Source organism: Alosa pseudoharengus, unplaced genomic scaffold (genome assembly GCF_046254945.1).
Source record: "Alosa pseudoharengus isolate Yale_2024_CS ecotype anadromous, Long Island Sound unplaced genomic scaffold, YU_APseudo_1.1 YU_APseudo_1.1_scf_1, whole genome shotgun sequence".
In the NCBI taxonomy this organism is placed as follows: domain Eukaryota; kingdom Metazoa; phylum Chordata; class Actinopteri; order Clupeiformes; family Clupeidae; genus Alosa; species Alosa pseudoharengus.
The window spans coordinates 24,087,282-24,103,281 of NW_027468564.1; the positions used below are offsets into that span (position 1 = coordinate 24,087,282).

The following is a 16,000-nucleotide window of genomic DNA, read 5'->3' on the forward strand; positions in this document are numbered from 1 at the left end:
AACACCCAAAGTTGGCAACCCTGCAGTCCATCACAAATACAAAACAAATGAGCCCGTTAGCTTACCTTAGCTTGCGTCCCATGGAAGGGTAACTTCTCCTTACCCACAACCAGGGTAGGAATTTCACGGCGGCCACGACGGCCATGGCCGTCTTAGCCCCTTGCGTTGGCCGTGAGGCCCCTTTGAAAATCAGAGGTTTGCAGGCCACGGTGGCCTTGGTGCCCCCTTCTTTCAATATTCTGCTTTGCGTCCTACTAATAGCGAATTTTATTTAGCCTGTGGCCTGTCAAAATAATCTTAGCATTCACAGCGCAAATTAATTTAGTCTTTTACTCAGTGGGGAAAGTGACAGCGCAAGAAAGAAAGTGCGTCCAAATTCACCCATTCTTCTCAGTTGAACTACTCGCTAAGTAGCCTATTCATCACACAGACATCACAAGTATCACATGAAAAAGCTTTTCCTCAGCTTTTAAACGATGTTAGCCGATAATGGCTGTGTTGAACGGTTCGCGAGAAAAGTAAATAATATAATTCAATTTAATCATACATTCTACTGAAGGTTTTGCGTCCCACGATCTCCCTACCCATTCATCTCGGTGGAATACTTCACGAACCCTTCTTTTAACACATGACAAACCATATATCAGAATAAACAGCAGACCTTACCGAACACAAAGGTGTAAAGCAATCCCCGGTACAGTTAGCCGTTCCAGAGTAATCCAGTTTTGAATTTGCAGTAAATTTCGACATGCATCGATGTCTCCAAGTTTGGGCTTTAAGTTTTACAATGTGTTTAAACTGTTCCACATGATTTCATAACGGGCCAAATACAAAATAAATGTTAGAAATATCGCCTAGATATTGGTTAAGAGGACAGCTGACTAAGATTTTGTGAAAGTAGCCTTAATGATCACAAAATACTAAGCATGCATCTAGGCTATTTGAGTTTCTTAAAGCTAAGCTGTGCTTAAATTGTTCAATACATGATTTCATAACAGGCCAAATATAAAATAATTGTTATATATAGCCTTGATATCTGTAAATATTAGATGATCAGATGATTTACAGTTCTATGTAATATGTCATGTTTCATGTTTTTGTAATGTTTCATACAATGATGCAGGTGCAGTGGATAGGCTAAATACAACTTTGATCATTTTTACAGCCTACTAGTTAACTTTGGCCTTGGTGCACTGACATGTGGCCTTTTTGCCTCCCACCAAATATGCCCAACTGAAGGCCAAGTGGCCTTGCCCCCAGAATGGTGAAATTCCAAGCCTGCCCACAACCATTCACTTGCTCGTTCTGCTGCCAAGGACATGTTACAAACCACCTGCCTGCCACCTCAAAATAATGCCTGTTTTGTTGTAGCATTAGAACCTTGTGTGTTGTAGCATTTCTCTAGCTGAATTAATGAGGATAGTCTGTGTGAGAGAACAAGAAGTGTTGCCAACCCAATAGGTGGTTAGGTGGTACCTACTAAGAAAATATTAATTTGAGTCATGGGACAGAAAAGAAATGTCTATGATATTTTGTATCATACATTATATGTATTATATCTTACAGCATTGAGAAAAATTATGGCTGCAATGTGGCACTCTCTGGCTCTACCTCTCACACTGATCATCATAAGAGGAGGCAAGTTTATTTAATAGGATTTGAGAGAAATGTCTAAAGATGCTTTGTCTCAACATATCTACAGATTTTGGACTAAGATCACTACAGTATTTGGCTAACAGAATAAGGATGAGACAAATGTATTACAAATATTTTAAAAGTTATTATAGGTGCAAAGAGGAAATATGCACTCTCTGATTGTATGTGGTATCTGTCATCTTATGTGCATTTGAAACACATTTTCTTCACATTTCATCTAATATAATGTATCTTTTAGATGTCATCAGTGCCTGCCCTAAAAGAGATTGGATAGTCCTCCCTTATAACCACATATGTGCAGTGACTGGATCCTCCGTGGTCATGCCCTGCTCAATTGTTCCCCCTGCTGGTCAATATGCAATTCATATCTTCTGGCTGATCAATGCCAAAAAGAATGTGGAACCCACTGATCTCGCTGTGGACCCGTCTTACGCAGGCCGTGTGAAGTACTTTTGGGACGAGATCAACTATAACCTTTGCACATTAAAACTGTCTGACGTGAAGTTGACAGACAATGCTGAATACAGAGCAAGGATTATAACGGGCCGCAGAGACAAATGGCAGAGCTGCTCTGCAGTGCGATTGTCAGTCACAGGTGAATCAGTCCTGATTTATCAGTTACACATGGCTTTACACCGCCGTCACACTATCCGCCAAAATATTTTTGGTGACCGCTATTTAGCGATTTACGGCTCCCATTGACTTTCATTCATCAAAACAATACTTCAATTATGCACTCAAACTAACAAACCAACTGACTTATGCCACCAACCATTTCACTTTGATAATAAACTACATTTTGGTACAACATATATACAGCAAGAATAACAGAATTTGACTAAAGCAATGTTGCTTTCTTTAAAGGTGCCATGTGTAAGAATTGGTCAATTGAATGATATAAGAGGAGGAACTCTGTGCACGTGTGTATGCTGTAAGGGTCCCACACGTCAGAGCTTGAGTCTGGGCGCTGGCTGGCAGTAAAAGTCCAGAGAGGTAGTACAAAAGTACAGAAAGGTTGAGAAAATGCTGTTCCCCAGAGAGTGAATTATTTTCATGGCTCCTTCTAGAATTCTATGCAAATGTTCTAGTGTTCTTAAAATTGTTTATTGGCAGAAAAGTCACTGACAGAGCCATATAAAGGTATCTATCTATAAGGCTCTGGTCACTGAGGGTAATTGTTGCGTCATAGTCAGAACTTTTTTTCGCAAACATTCTAATCACATATTTGTGAACGTACTCCCTGGGGACCAGCTGCGTCTCATCACATATTTGTGACAGTACTCCTCCTCAACAGGTTAAACTTCAAGAGTTCGGTGAATTAATATAAGTGTGATACGGCCAAAAAACTAGAGCTACTGCATAGGTGTGCAAATAACTTTTGGTTATTACACATTCTAAAAAACAATTCTATATGATTTCCCCTTTTCCCCCTTAGCCTTGACTGTCTGGGTTCCTGAGACTGTGGTTGAGGGAAATGAAGTGAAGCTGAATTGCAGAACCACCTGCAGATTGAAAGAGAAGCCTACAGTGATATGGAGAAAGAATGGAGAAGAGTTACCTGGTGAACAAACAGGCAACTCTGAGCTTCTCCTCCAGAGAGTCAGTACTGAAGATGAGGGAGAATATTCCTGTGCTCTAAAAGGCCATGAGGGACATCCATCTACTCCAGTGAAGCTCAATGTCATGTGTGAGTATTCATGTGTGTGTGTGTGTGTGTGTGTGTGTGTGTGTGTGTGTGTGTATTAAGCCATACCCATTCCTTTTCACAAGCATATAGACATACTTTCACTATGACTTTATTCTGACAAATGACCTGTCGCTAAGCCCCACCCTCCATTGTTACCGTGTGAAACTCGGACTAACAAACCAGACTTAATTAGAAATACATTATGGAAAATGGCAACTGACAGTATATCAAAGCAGGCTTTGAGGACGTCTTGGTTGATGAAGGATTTAATTTCCACCAGAAGCAATCAAAAGGGACTTAATTATGCTATGGAGGGGAGTATTCAAAACTTTAAAAGACATTATGTACAATGTTGTATCTGCATTGCATTGATGAGCTTTGATTGGCCCAATGAGCCATGTAGTCACGTGAGCAGGAACTGATAAGTAAGGGATAATGGACGACACGGTGGTCTGTTCACAGAAGTTAATGCACGGTCGAGGTTGTAAAACGGCCCAGACGCGAAGCGCATTAATTTCTGTGAAAAGACCACCGTGGAGTCCATTATCCCGCTTATTCCACTGTTGCCACTTGCGTTGTGTTCATTTCCTGTTACAATTTAAACGTTTTAACCGCTAAAACTGTCTTGTTTGTAGAACTAATTTCTTCCGACACATATCAACTAATTTCTCAACTTGCAGGACAAACTGCCGTTACTAGTTCTAAATGGATGGTTGCTACGGCCAAAGGCCAGTCGTTCTATCCAAAGATTCTAGAGCGGAGCAAGATAGATCAGTTACGTCATAGGCATGAAGTATGCTCTGAGCCCGACAGGGCGCCATTTTGGTAAGCTCAGCGCAACATTTCATATACAGTTCCAATTCTATGAGCCCATCAGAACTGTTTTTAACGTTGCCAGCTGTTTTTTTTTTTTACTCGGTAATGAACTGCAAGAACTGACAGTGTGAAAGGCCCGATTGATCTTTTTCCAAGTTTACACTGAATAAGGAGAGGTAAATCCTATTATTTAGACAGAAGTAGCTAGGCCTACTGGTAAATTATAGATCACATAAAATCCCATTGAGAGACTGTATAGCCTACTGATAAGCTAGCTAGCAGGCAAACTAACTTAGCTAACGTTATATTATCACAATTTTTCTGTTTTCGACTTGTAGGCCTAGGTTATAAGTTAACCCTTTGTTCACGGCCTGCTTAAACACAGCGCCTATAGGCTGATAGATAGCCTATCAATCACTAATAAGGTCGAGATTTCACTCAAGCGTCTGATGTTCATAACTTAAATAAATGCAAATGGTAGGCCTAGGCTAAACATAACCGTGCTTGACACTAATTTGTATAGTTTCCATGTAGTCAAAAACTCTCAAATTGTCCTGCTTGCCTATGTAAAATGCATATGACCACAGAAGTTCGGTTTCAAATCATTTCAAAATCATTAGCCTATTTAAAGGCTGCAGCCAACTTAAAACACGTCCAGATAAATCTAACCGTTGAACTTAATTTGTGCAATGATATGTTATAATTGAAAACAATTTGCTTGAGTTATAAATTAGCTGTAGTCCTATTATTATGACCGCCGCGCAGCGAAGCGGCGGTCATATAGGTTTAGTCAGATTTTTCTTTTTTTTTTCTTTTTCGCATGTCCAAATTTCCGTCAAGGATTCCCGGGACACTGTAAGACCGGGGTACACAAAACTTGGTGGGCATGTAACCCCACATGGATAGCATGGAACCTCCTGTTTTCGTTTTGATCTGTAGCCCAAACAAACAGATACACACGCACACACATACATTCACAGTAATCATACGTATGACACATACTCACACAGTAGACATATGTACGCATGCATGCACAGGCACATACGCAGGCACACACACATACACACACACACACACACACACACACACACACACACACACACCCACACACACATAACATAAACATGTACATGCACACACATTTCTCAGAATTATGAACAGGCAAGATGGAGATGGGGTTGTATACAATGAATTTTACATGTGAAATCTATGAACTAATCATGTTTTGGTACTTGTCTAGCAGATACCAGTGAGAATTGAGTGTGGATAATGCAATTTATTGAGACAGTTAGAATCATATACTGTAAGCCTTTCAGCGTGATTTATTTTTGTGGAAAAAAAGTGCTGGACTGGGCGGCGGTCATATTTTGTACCACTCTGCGGTACATCTAGTTTATTTATTCATTTATTTATTGATTTGGTTTGATGTTGGTCTTGTCATTTGTTGACTTATTAAACAGATGGTCCCAAGAATACATTAGCAACAGTCAGTCCTTCTGGCGAAATACTGGAAAGAAAATCAGTGACTCTGACCTGCAGCAGTGATGCCAACCCACCGGTTCAGAGCTACAGCTGGTACAGGAACAATAGTACAGCCGTGTCAGCACAGCAGGTTTACAGCATCAGTGCAGTCAGCTCTGAACACACTGGATATTACTACTGTCAGGCTCAGAACACGCACGGCCACTCTGATTCAACAGCTATTCATCTGGATGTTCTCTGTGAGTAAACTGTGAAAATACATCGATTGAATTTGATACTGCAAATGGAGGAACAAATCTATGTTTCTTTTGTTTCTCTATTAGACCCACCAAAAGGGACGTCAGCATCCCTCTATCACACTGGTGATTTAAAAGAAGGAAGTTCAGTGACTCTGACCTGCAGCAGTGATGCCAACCCACCAGTGGAGAACTACACCTGGTACAGGAAGACTGGAGATAAAACTACTGAAGTAGACTCAGGGGAGACCATCACCTTCACTCTGAACACCACCACTGCTGGACTTTACTACTGTGAGGCTAAAAATAGAATTGCCTCTCACAGTTCCCATGCAGTTAAAGTGTATACGGCAGGTACATTTGTGACCTGATCCTACTTATCCTACTTTACAGCGTTTTGTCAAACAGAATTACAATTAGGGTTTGGCAACCTTAGCAAAAATAAGTTTATGGAAGTGTACTTTCCGTCTAGTTATGCTAAACTAAGTATACGTATATCTTACTTTTTGTGTACTGAACAGAGATACACTAAATTGATTTATACTTGGCAGTACTGATAGGAATACATAAAGGTTTATCTATAGATGGAAAAGTCTAATTATAGACTTGATCTGTGGGAGGCTGCATGAAAGATTCTATATTTTTTTTTTTTGGGGGGGGGGGGGCTTTTTATGCCTTTAATTAGATAGGATAGTGGAGATTGACAGGAAGTGAGTGGGAGAGAGAGTCGGGTGGGATCCGGAAAGGACCACGGGGCGGGAATCGAACCCGGGTCGCCGGCGTACGGTGCAGGTGCCCCAGCCAGTCGCGCCACTGCTGGGGCCATGAAAGATTCTTTTGTTTCATTTTTATTCAGTTAGCAGATTCTAATATTACCTTTCTGGTAAATGTATAGTTTACTGAATATATACAGAAGGTTATACTTTAATTATCACCGGGAGAGAAGAAATACTCTTTTCTAATTGGTGGGGTAGCTATTTAATCACCGTTCTATATCAATGCTTATCAATGCTTACGGAATAACAACCATAGTAGGACCACGATTGAGCCTTGAAACAGGCTTCACAACAATGGAATCAACTGTCCATGCTATCACTGTTATAAGACCAAAGAAAGTTGTACAACAAACTGAAGTCGGCTTCTTTTTAAATGGAACCGCTTGTTTCATTTGTGTGCTATACAGGCATGACTATTGCCTATAGTGGCAACAAGGTGATAAGTGGGATAACAGCCTTCGAGAGGTCCTATTATAAGGAATTAATGGACTAATTGCCTCTAAACGTTTACTTCTTATACACCTTAAAATACTACATATAAACTACATATATTGATAAAAGGGTAAATATATAGTAACATTTCATGTTCAAATGCGTCTTGTTTTTGACATTGTTTTGGGCATTTTGTTTAAAAACAAAGTACTGGTTCAGGCAGTGGCACTGTTTGAAAAGTATCTGTATCAGATAAAACACAAACAATACCCAACCATAGTTTCCATGTGGTACATTTTTACTGTCTTTATTCTCATGTGTTAGGGTTTGGATGGCAGAGAGCTGTTCTGTTTGTGTTCATGGGCCTAGTGATCACAACAGCTGTGATCACGACACTTGGACTCGGCCTCATTTACTGGAGGAGGTAAATAAACAACAACTTTGACTGGTGATATAAATTCTTCGGATAGACACATTCAGCAGAGCAGTATCTTTCAACACAACAGTGACCTCTCGTTTGAATACCTGATTTCAATGCTGTATAATAGTTGAGGACTAATAAAGATAGGATGTTGCTTAGATTCATTACTTTTGTTATGTTCCCACAGGAGGAAGGTAAGAACCACCAGTTTTGAGTTGGGCAGCACAGACAAGAACACAGAGGTGAATGTCTTTCATTATGTCGGTGGAGTCAGCAATTCTTACATCTGTTATGGTCATTTTGGATATCATAGGGTCACATTTTTGTAGACAAAAAGAACATGTGTGAGATACCAAGGGAAAGTGTGGATGGCAGATGAAGGTGTACTGTACATTAACACTACTCTGTAAAATGCTTTGGAAAATTGTGCTAATTGGCAATAGTGTCTCATTGATATCGATCTATTTCTGTCTTTGTCTTAGAATGATGTGGACAAAAATAATGATCCTGAGGGAGGTAACCCTGGAGCCGTTGACATGAGTCCAGTCTACGAGAGCCAGAACCCCAACACCATCCAACCTGATGCAGTCTATCAGAGCCTGAACCCCCACACCATCCAACCTGATGCAGTCTATCAGAGCCTGAACCCCAACACCATCCAACATGTTGAAGTCTATCAGAGCCTGGACCCCAACACCACCCAACCTGATGCAGTCTATCAGAGCCTGAACCCCAAAACTATGCAACACAACATTGATCAGATCCTGAATCCCAACACCACTTAACCCTTAGAACCCGATTGACGCAAAGTGCGTCAAAAAACACACCCTTTCTTCTCTGTTACATTGCTCCGGAACTGTTCATCGCAGCGAGATGAAACCTTTATTGCATGACAGCAGAAATGGGGCTTTCCAAAGAGAATACACACTCAAGTATGAAAATTTAAAAAAATCATGAAATTAATTCAAGTTGCATCATATTTACAGTCTATACGTCTCTGCGTTCACCTGCGCACCTATTACTTTGTTCAACAAAGAAACACATTTTTTGCATTTACTTTCTTCATGGCAATGCAGTAAAAAGTTTCAGAATCATTATGAGTACATACACCATAGGCACGCAGGCTAACACGCAACCTTGGGTCAAGTCAGGTCAGATCAGTTCGTGTCAGAGACATGGAGCGCAGAAAAGTAATTTTTCATCACTAAATAAAAAATGGCATTTATTTCCGTAAATCACACACCACATATTTCTGTAAATTGCTCAGCCCTAGAGTATCCCTCCAACATGGCAATTATATTGCCCTATTCAGGACAGTCTGCCCTACACAAACATGAAATGCACGTAGATCTATGAGCTTGCTGTGGTGAGATACATGTCGAAATATAAGAATTTTTATAATACACTTTTTATATTTTAATTCCTTAAAAATCAAAATAAAATCAGCAGATCTGGATAGCCTAGACTCTGCTGAAAAAAAAAACAATATATAATATGTGTGTGTGGCACTTACAATGACCAGAATAAATCCTTATGAATAAAGGTAGTGAAAATGCCCTAAAAACAGCTTAGGGTTCTAAGGTTAACCTGATGCAGATGATAAGAGCCTGAACTCCAAAACCACCCAACCTGATGACGTTTACCAGAACTAGAATCCCAACACCAAACAACCTAAGTGAATTGGCATTTCAGTGTGAATCTGTTTTGTCCATTATAACTACTCTGTGGCAAATGTCATACAGTAGATTATGTAAGGGATAATGGACGACACGGTGGTCTGTTCACAGAAGTTAATGCACGGTCGAGGTTGTAAAACGGCCCCGACGCGAAGCGGAGGCTTGTCAAGCGGGCGTATCCCAAGATTCTGATGAACTTTCGTTTTGAAACATCGCTATTTTACTTAGCCTGCTGTCATCCATCTAGCTAAAAGCCACCTCCATCATATGCTACAATGTTGCTATGTTCTGAACGTCTGCATTTTACAGCTCGGATGCAACGTGACAGTTCATTTAAACTTAACGAGTTTGGCGAATTAATATACAAGTGTGATACGGCCAAAAAAATGGATCTACTTCATAGGTGTGCAAATAACATACGGTTAATGGTCGTTCTAAATTACGTAGGACAATGGGAAATTCAACCAAGCAGTGGAATAACCTTGAATATTTATTGAATTATATTATTCCAGGGGGTTATTCTACCATCATTGTTTAAGCTCTTTATACTACACACGTGTCAGGTATTATTATTAAGTATGCTGTAAGTTGAGTTATTTTTTGGATAGTATAGGTATGACTTGCATCCAGTCCATAAAAAACAACATGATTAACATGTTTGTGCACCATATTGTGCCAGTAGTATGTCCCCCCCCCCCAGTTTTCTTCAGCAATTCTATAATATGATAGTATTATTATTTATATTGCTCTGCCATGTCACTGTATAAATCTGAATAAACTTTTTCAAATTCACATAAATTCATTACATTGGTCTGAATAGTATTTATTATCATCCATCCATCAACAACCAAATTCTAATGTGATTCAATATAACCAAAGTGTTAGGATTTTGGGACTTTTCTGGCCTCTAGTGGCCACTATGACCTTGTTTTCGTGTTTTTGTTTGTGTGTTCATGTGTCCTGTGTTTTGATGTGCCATGTGCTCCAGTTTTTCCTGCCTCTCGTTATGTGTTCATCCATTTTGGGTTTGCCACCTGAAGTTCATCTTTGTCCATCATGTGATTAATATTAGTGTGTGTATTTAAATGTTGTATTGATCTTGTATTGAAGAACTTTGTTTTTGTGCCTTTGGATTACATGGACCTTTTGTCTGCTAGATTTTTTTATTTTGGTTTACTGCCCCTTGCCTTACTGCTCTGCCTTAGTTGGATTGTACTTTGTTTTGAGCCTTTGTCTGGATCTTCTGAAATTTTTGGAATGCTTTATTAAATTTCAACTTTTTACGGTACCTCTGCATCTGAGTCCTATCCTTAGCGTAGTGGTTAGCCAACTACCCTAGTAATACAGAGACCCAGGTTCAATTACTGGATCTCAGTGTAACACAAAGGGCCCTATCATGACATTCTAAAGTGCATCGTCACTCGTCAAAAGTCTATTCAAATTTAGTAGGATGTCCAGTTCACATTGGGAGGGGTTTCGTTCTCAAAAGTGGAGCGCATGGCGTAACAAGGTGTTCCTAGGTCTTTTAATCAGTCATATGGGTGTGTTTGGGGCGTAACATCATTTTAAACCAATGAGAATGACATCTGTCATTCCCTTTAACGGCGCAACGCGCGATATGTCAAATAAATGCATCGGTATTTTGGCATTCAACGGCGCATTTGAAGGAGGCTGCTTGCGAGACCGTATGGAATAGTCATTCTTAAACCATGCTTTACTAAAACCTAGCATAGCCTTCACGCATTTGCACTCGTCTATTATTTGAACTCATTGGCAAAGTGAAACTAACGTCACCAAGGAGTCAGTCAACGACAAGACAGTTATATGCAGTTACTTTCACTATTGACTGACAATGGGTTACCATAGAAAACATAGGCTGGAAAAAGCAACACTTACCCTAATGTTGCTCAAATGACTGAATAAAACAACATTTATCCTGCAGAGGAGTTGCTTATATCTCGTGACAGTGCGTCTTCAGCTGTGCGCCATACGTGTCTCTCGCCTCTCCCCTAATCGTTTTTAACCGTCATTACCAATTTGCAAATGATGGTGAATAACTACTCATCATGAGATGTACAGTATTTCGTAATATCTTTATTCTAATTATGTTTACCATTGTAATCGGGCAATTTGTAATGCTTTGCATGGACGTGCACTGGTGTGCGTTCATGAATGATAGAAGGATGGTGCGTGCACCTGCCAATATGACTGTTGACATGCGCTCTTAAAATAGCATATGAACAACTCGCCATTGACTTATGACCAGGTTTAGGTGGTGTATGATAGCGATTTTTAGACAACGCGCCAGGTCCTTCCCTAGGTTGTTAATTGCCACACCCCTGGGCGCAATGCTTAAAAAATAAACGTGCAAAATAACGAATTCAACTTCGCGCTGGTGAATAACGAACTTTACGCCATGCGCTGGTGACCCAAAATACAGCCCATAATCATACACCCACTATATTTGCCTCAGCAACCCGACTGGACTATGCTGTGAGATGGACAATTTTTAAGTTATTTTTTCATCTTTATTTATGCACTTAATATATTTATCAATCTCATGTCTATTTGTATACCATTGTATGAATGATGATGAGTGGAAGTGTTGTTATGTCGTTGTGTTTTTGTAAGCTACTGGACATTTTCAATTTCCCTCCTGGGATGAATACAGTGCTATCTAATCTAATCTAATCTAATAGAAGGCTTATGTTATTGTGGTGTATTCAAGTATAGTTGCAATGCCTTATTTTGGTAAGAGCTGCGTTTTGGGCATGGCCCACCTGATTTTCTTTGGGCCCACCCACATTGTAAATTCTAGCTGGGCTTGAGAGAGATAACTTTTTGATACAGAATGCAGTGACAGGTATTATAAGCATGTTCACATGCTGATGAATGTTCACATTTTTGAGAAAATCAGCAAATAAATCAATGGTGCCATATATGACAAATGCTGCACAAACCTTCAAAAAGTCCATCAAATGTATGCTCAGTTCAACCAAAACAGGAAGTACAAAATAATGTTGTGCAAGTCATGACATCCTAAACTGAACTGTACGTCAGTTGACCACAGGCGCCTGAATATATTAGAGCTGCATGTTTCTATTAATGCTCAAAGCTAGTAGTGTCTGACTGAACTCAACAACCAGCACGGTAAGTCTTAGCCAGATATGTATTATTTATCCACTAAATTAACTGAAGAAACAATCGTGTATTTTGTAGAATATCATTTTCTAAAAGTGTTAATGGGCATATCAAATACAGTTTTTAAATGTTATTTTTTTGTTTCTCTCCTTATATTCACACACATACACACACACACACACACACATACATACACACACACACACAGACACATTGAACGTACAGCAAATCAAGCAGATTTTGTGTGTATAACATCATGCAGGCTACATGTAACAGCATTGGGAAGATGAAGACTGGACGTTTGCACTGTCTGGATATGCTTTTCATGTTTGTCATCATAAAAGGTGAGTACATTTTTCTTAAAAAAATAAGAAAATATACTGTAAGCGTACCCTGGAAATCCAGAGTTCTCGCAAGAGCACAATTTGAATAGTCTCTGCAAGAGACTCTAACAATGAGTAATGATGCATGTTACATTTACCCCTTGCACACTTTAATTGAACATTGTGCATATGAGTGTGTTGATTAACAAAATGGGTCTGAAGCATGATTTTTAGAGGGTGTATCTCTTACACCCTCTAAAAATCATAACGCCACTGCCCAAGATAAACTTGGTCTAAAGTGAAAGGCACATATAACGCACAGCTGAATACACTCTGCCAAGAGATGTAAGCAGCCAGCAACCAGTCCCAAACAACTTGTCTGCAGGATACATATCTTTAAGGCTGTTATTCAGTCATGCAAACATTATTGGGGTAAGTGTTGCTCATGCTATGTTTAAGTCAGGCTAATGGGGTAAGTGTTTTTCTGGCTATGTTTTTGATTGTAATCCATTGTCAGTCAATAGTGAAAGTAAATAACTGTGTAGAACTGTTTTGTCATTGTCTATGAGACCACATTGAAGTTAGTTTCACTTTGCCTATGAGTTCAAATAATAGGCTACACTCTGCTAGTCACACACAGGTTTTAGTTAAGCAAGAGCAAAGCATACACAGTCTTGCAGTCAAGCAGATTCCTTCAAATGCGGTGACTGTAAAAATGCGTTGTTTGATGTTGCACTGCTTGCTCTTAAAGGGAATGACAAACTCATTGGTTTGAAGGATATTACCCCCAAAACACTGATTGAGAAACATAAGAACAACCCTTTTGAACAACGTCACCTCTGAGTGGTGTCTGACATCTATGAAAACATAGTGTTCATTTTAACATGATTTGTATTTTAGATGCCCAGAGCAAAAGCAATACAGAAGATTGGGTCAACATCACTCATCGCCACATCTGTGCTGTGAATGGATCATCAGTGGTCATGCCTTGCTCTCTTACTCCCTCTGCTGATATATATGGCATTAATGTCTATTGGGTGATTCACCCCAAAGAGAAGTATGAACCCGTTGATCTCAGGAAGAAACCGTCTTACACAGACCGTATTAAGTACAACTGGGATAAGAACAACAATAAGAACAACTGCACATTAAAACTCACTGGAGTGAAGATGACAGACAGCACTGAATATAGAGTACGGATCATAGCCACAGGTGAGTCATGATTTAACAACCAGCCTTTGATAATAAAAATAGATTAACGTGATATCCTTATATTTACATTTATTCATTTGTGCTTTATATGCATTAGGGACTGTTCGTTATTTATTTAAGGGGCTACCGGAGGAGTTTTGGGTTGATTAGTCAAAAAAGACGTGACCCTCCCTCACCAGCAAGACATTTTTCTATGACCCTCCAAAGTGATTGAGAAAAAACGCACAACCCTCCCCTTCAATTTATTGATGCATTCTGTACTGGGTCAATTTGGAAACTTGCATGCTACCACTCTTTCCTAGCCCTGGAAGCTGATGTAATTTGCTCCCGCTAGGGTGCGTCTAGATTTCTAGGCTAACTCTTTCCTTAAAATGCCTTGAAAAGGCTGTCGTTTGCACAATTTCATAAATAATCACCGGGACCGAAACATAGCCTACTTGTCAACTTTTTCCACTTACTGTATTTTAACTTTTTTTCCCCTGTCTTAGGAGGAGCTGCAGGGCCGTCGCAAGAGAGTGTGAGGCCCTGTGCGAACTTGACAGGTGCTAGGCCCTTTTCACTTACGTGCATGAAATCATGCGATAGACTAGGCCTACTTTACACGTAGCCTACTGAGGGTGCATTTTAATAGTAGGCTAAAGGCTACACCAGCTTGTCTTTAAGAGGGGAAATTGTATAGCCTATAACATTAGCTGAGTCACATATTGGCCATAAGCCGTTTATCATAGGCTACATCACGAAACCAAACTAGTGTAACAAAGGTGAACACTTTAACAGGCGGAATTAATTGGGCATGAATCATTGTGCTGAACGCTATTTGTCAATGAGCAGAAACATACACATTCAAACTATTGATAAGATGTGCACTATGGAAACTGGTCTGTAGGCTAACATTGGACTAATAAATGACATGGACTCGCCATATCCTGACTCAGAAAAAAAACATCTTCTTGCTTACTTTGCCGCAAACTCATCAAATGAAATCATAGGCCAGCTTGCAGGTAGCCTACGTCTTTTTCATTTCATAGAAGGGCGAGCCCACTAGTCTCTCCTGTGACATGGAGGTGCGCAAATAGTTTTTAATAGCCTATTCGACTTAGAAAAGCTTCGTTCACCCGATGCCAGTTACTGATCAGATACTGATTACTTCAAAGTTCGGGAAGGTTCGTTCAATCTTTTTAAGTTTTAAGTGCAGTAGCTACGTTAAGCTTTTTGCTTAAGCTATAGGCGTTAATGAAGAATAAACGCTTAATGTCATCTTTGGCCAGGTGCAAGGTCCATTAGACGCGAGGCCCTGGGCGACGGGCCAAATTTTGCTGTTTTCATGAATACAAAAGTCGGGTGACCCTCCCTCCTAGACTAAAAAAAGTTGGGTGACCCTCCCCTCAACAAAGAATAAAAAGACATGACCCTCCCCTATTTTCCTCCTGTGGTCCATTCCATAAATACCGAACGGTCCCTTATAGAACAGGTTTTTACTTGAACAGTGGCGTGATGATTTTAGGTGTAAGATACCAATTTTTGGATCAAGTGCCAGACCACACCCTATGTTCGTTTATAGATAGATAGATAGATAGATAGATAGATAGATAGATAGATACTTTATTGATCCCCAAGGGGAAATTCAAGTTCATTACTGACACACCCATGGGTGCAATGTTCAATGGAAGTAGGGGTACATGACGAGAATTTCATCAATTACTTGAATGCACAATATGAATAAGACTTGCGTCACGCTTTGTGCCACGTTGCGCCGGGTGCAAGATATGGCCCTTAAGCTGTTGACATTTAAGCATTTTGATATTTATCTTCATGTGTTTTTTGTAATTTCTAGGCTTTTCAAATTGCACTGAGGGCACTGTTCCAACCTATTTTGGCCTGCATCAAATGCTTGACCTCTTCAGAATGCTAGGACCTTGTAGGTTCTTAGGAAACAGGATAATTGTGTGAAGTACTGGCACAGAGTTACAGAAGCTAGAATATTGTGTTTGTCTTTCTACCAGGTTACAAACATCTTTGAACGGACTACATTTCAGCCCTCCAAGTCACTTCAGTCACTTAAAGGGGAACTATGCAGTTTGTTTAACTTAATTTACCTTAACTTCACATCTTTGGGTTCATTGGAATGGTTAATGGTTAAAA

The 16,000-nt window shown here is 39.8% G+C and overlaps 1 protein-coding gene across 1 annotated transcript; it reads left to right on the forward strand.

The window, feature by feature from the left end:
- Positions 1 to 1,901: 1,901 nt before the first annotated feature.
- Positions 1,902 to 10,414, forward strand: LOC143123444 (sialoadhesin-like). The gene is made up of 7 exons (XM_076284885.1): positions 1,902 to 2,251; positions 3,092 to 3,343; positions 5,620 to 5,880; positions 5,965 to 6,231; positions 7,410 to 7,509; positions 7,694 to 7,748; positions 7,989 to 10,414. Exons 1-7 carry the CDS (start codon positions 1,978 to 1,980, stop codon positions 8,289 to 8,291), a joined length of 1,512 nt encoding a protein of 503 aa, XP_076141000.1. The 5' UTR covers positions 1,902 to 1,977; the 3' UTR covers positions 8,292 to 10,414.
- Positions 10,415 to 16,000: the final 5,586 nt, after the last annotated feature.

What these genes read in the sequence shown, in the direction of transcription:
- LOC143123444 (XM_076284885.1), top strand. Translation starts at nt 1,978, where the DNA reads ATGCCCTGCTCAATTGTTCCCCCTGCTGGTCAATATGCAATTCATATC. An exon ending in TATTCATCTGGATGTTCTCT is followed by an intron (nt 5,881 to 5,964) that starts GTGAGTAAACTG and finishes TTTCTCTATTAG; the next exon opens with ACCCACCAAAAGGGACGTCA. An exon ending in AGTTAAAGTGTATACGGCAG is followed by an intron (nt 6,232 to 7,409) that starts GTACATTTGTGA and finishes CTCATGTGTTAG; the next exon opens with GGTTTGGATGGCAGAGAGCT.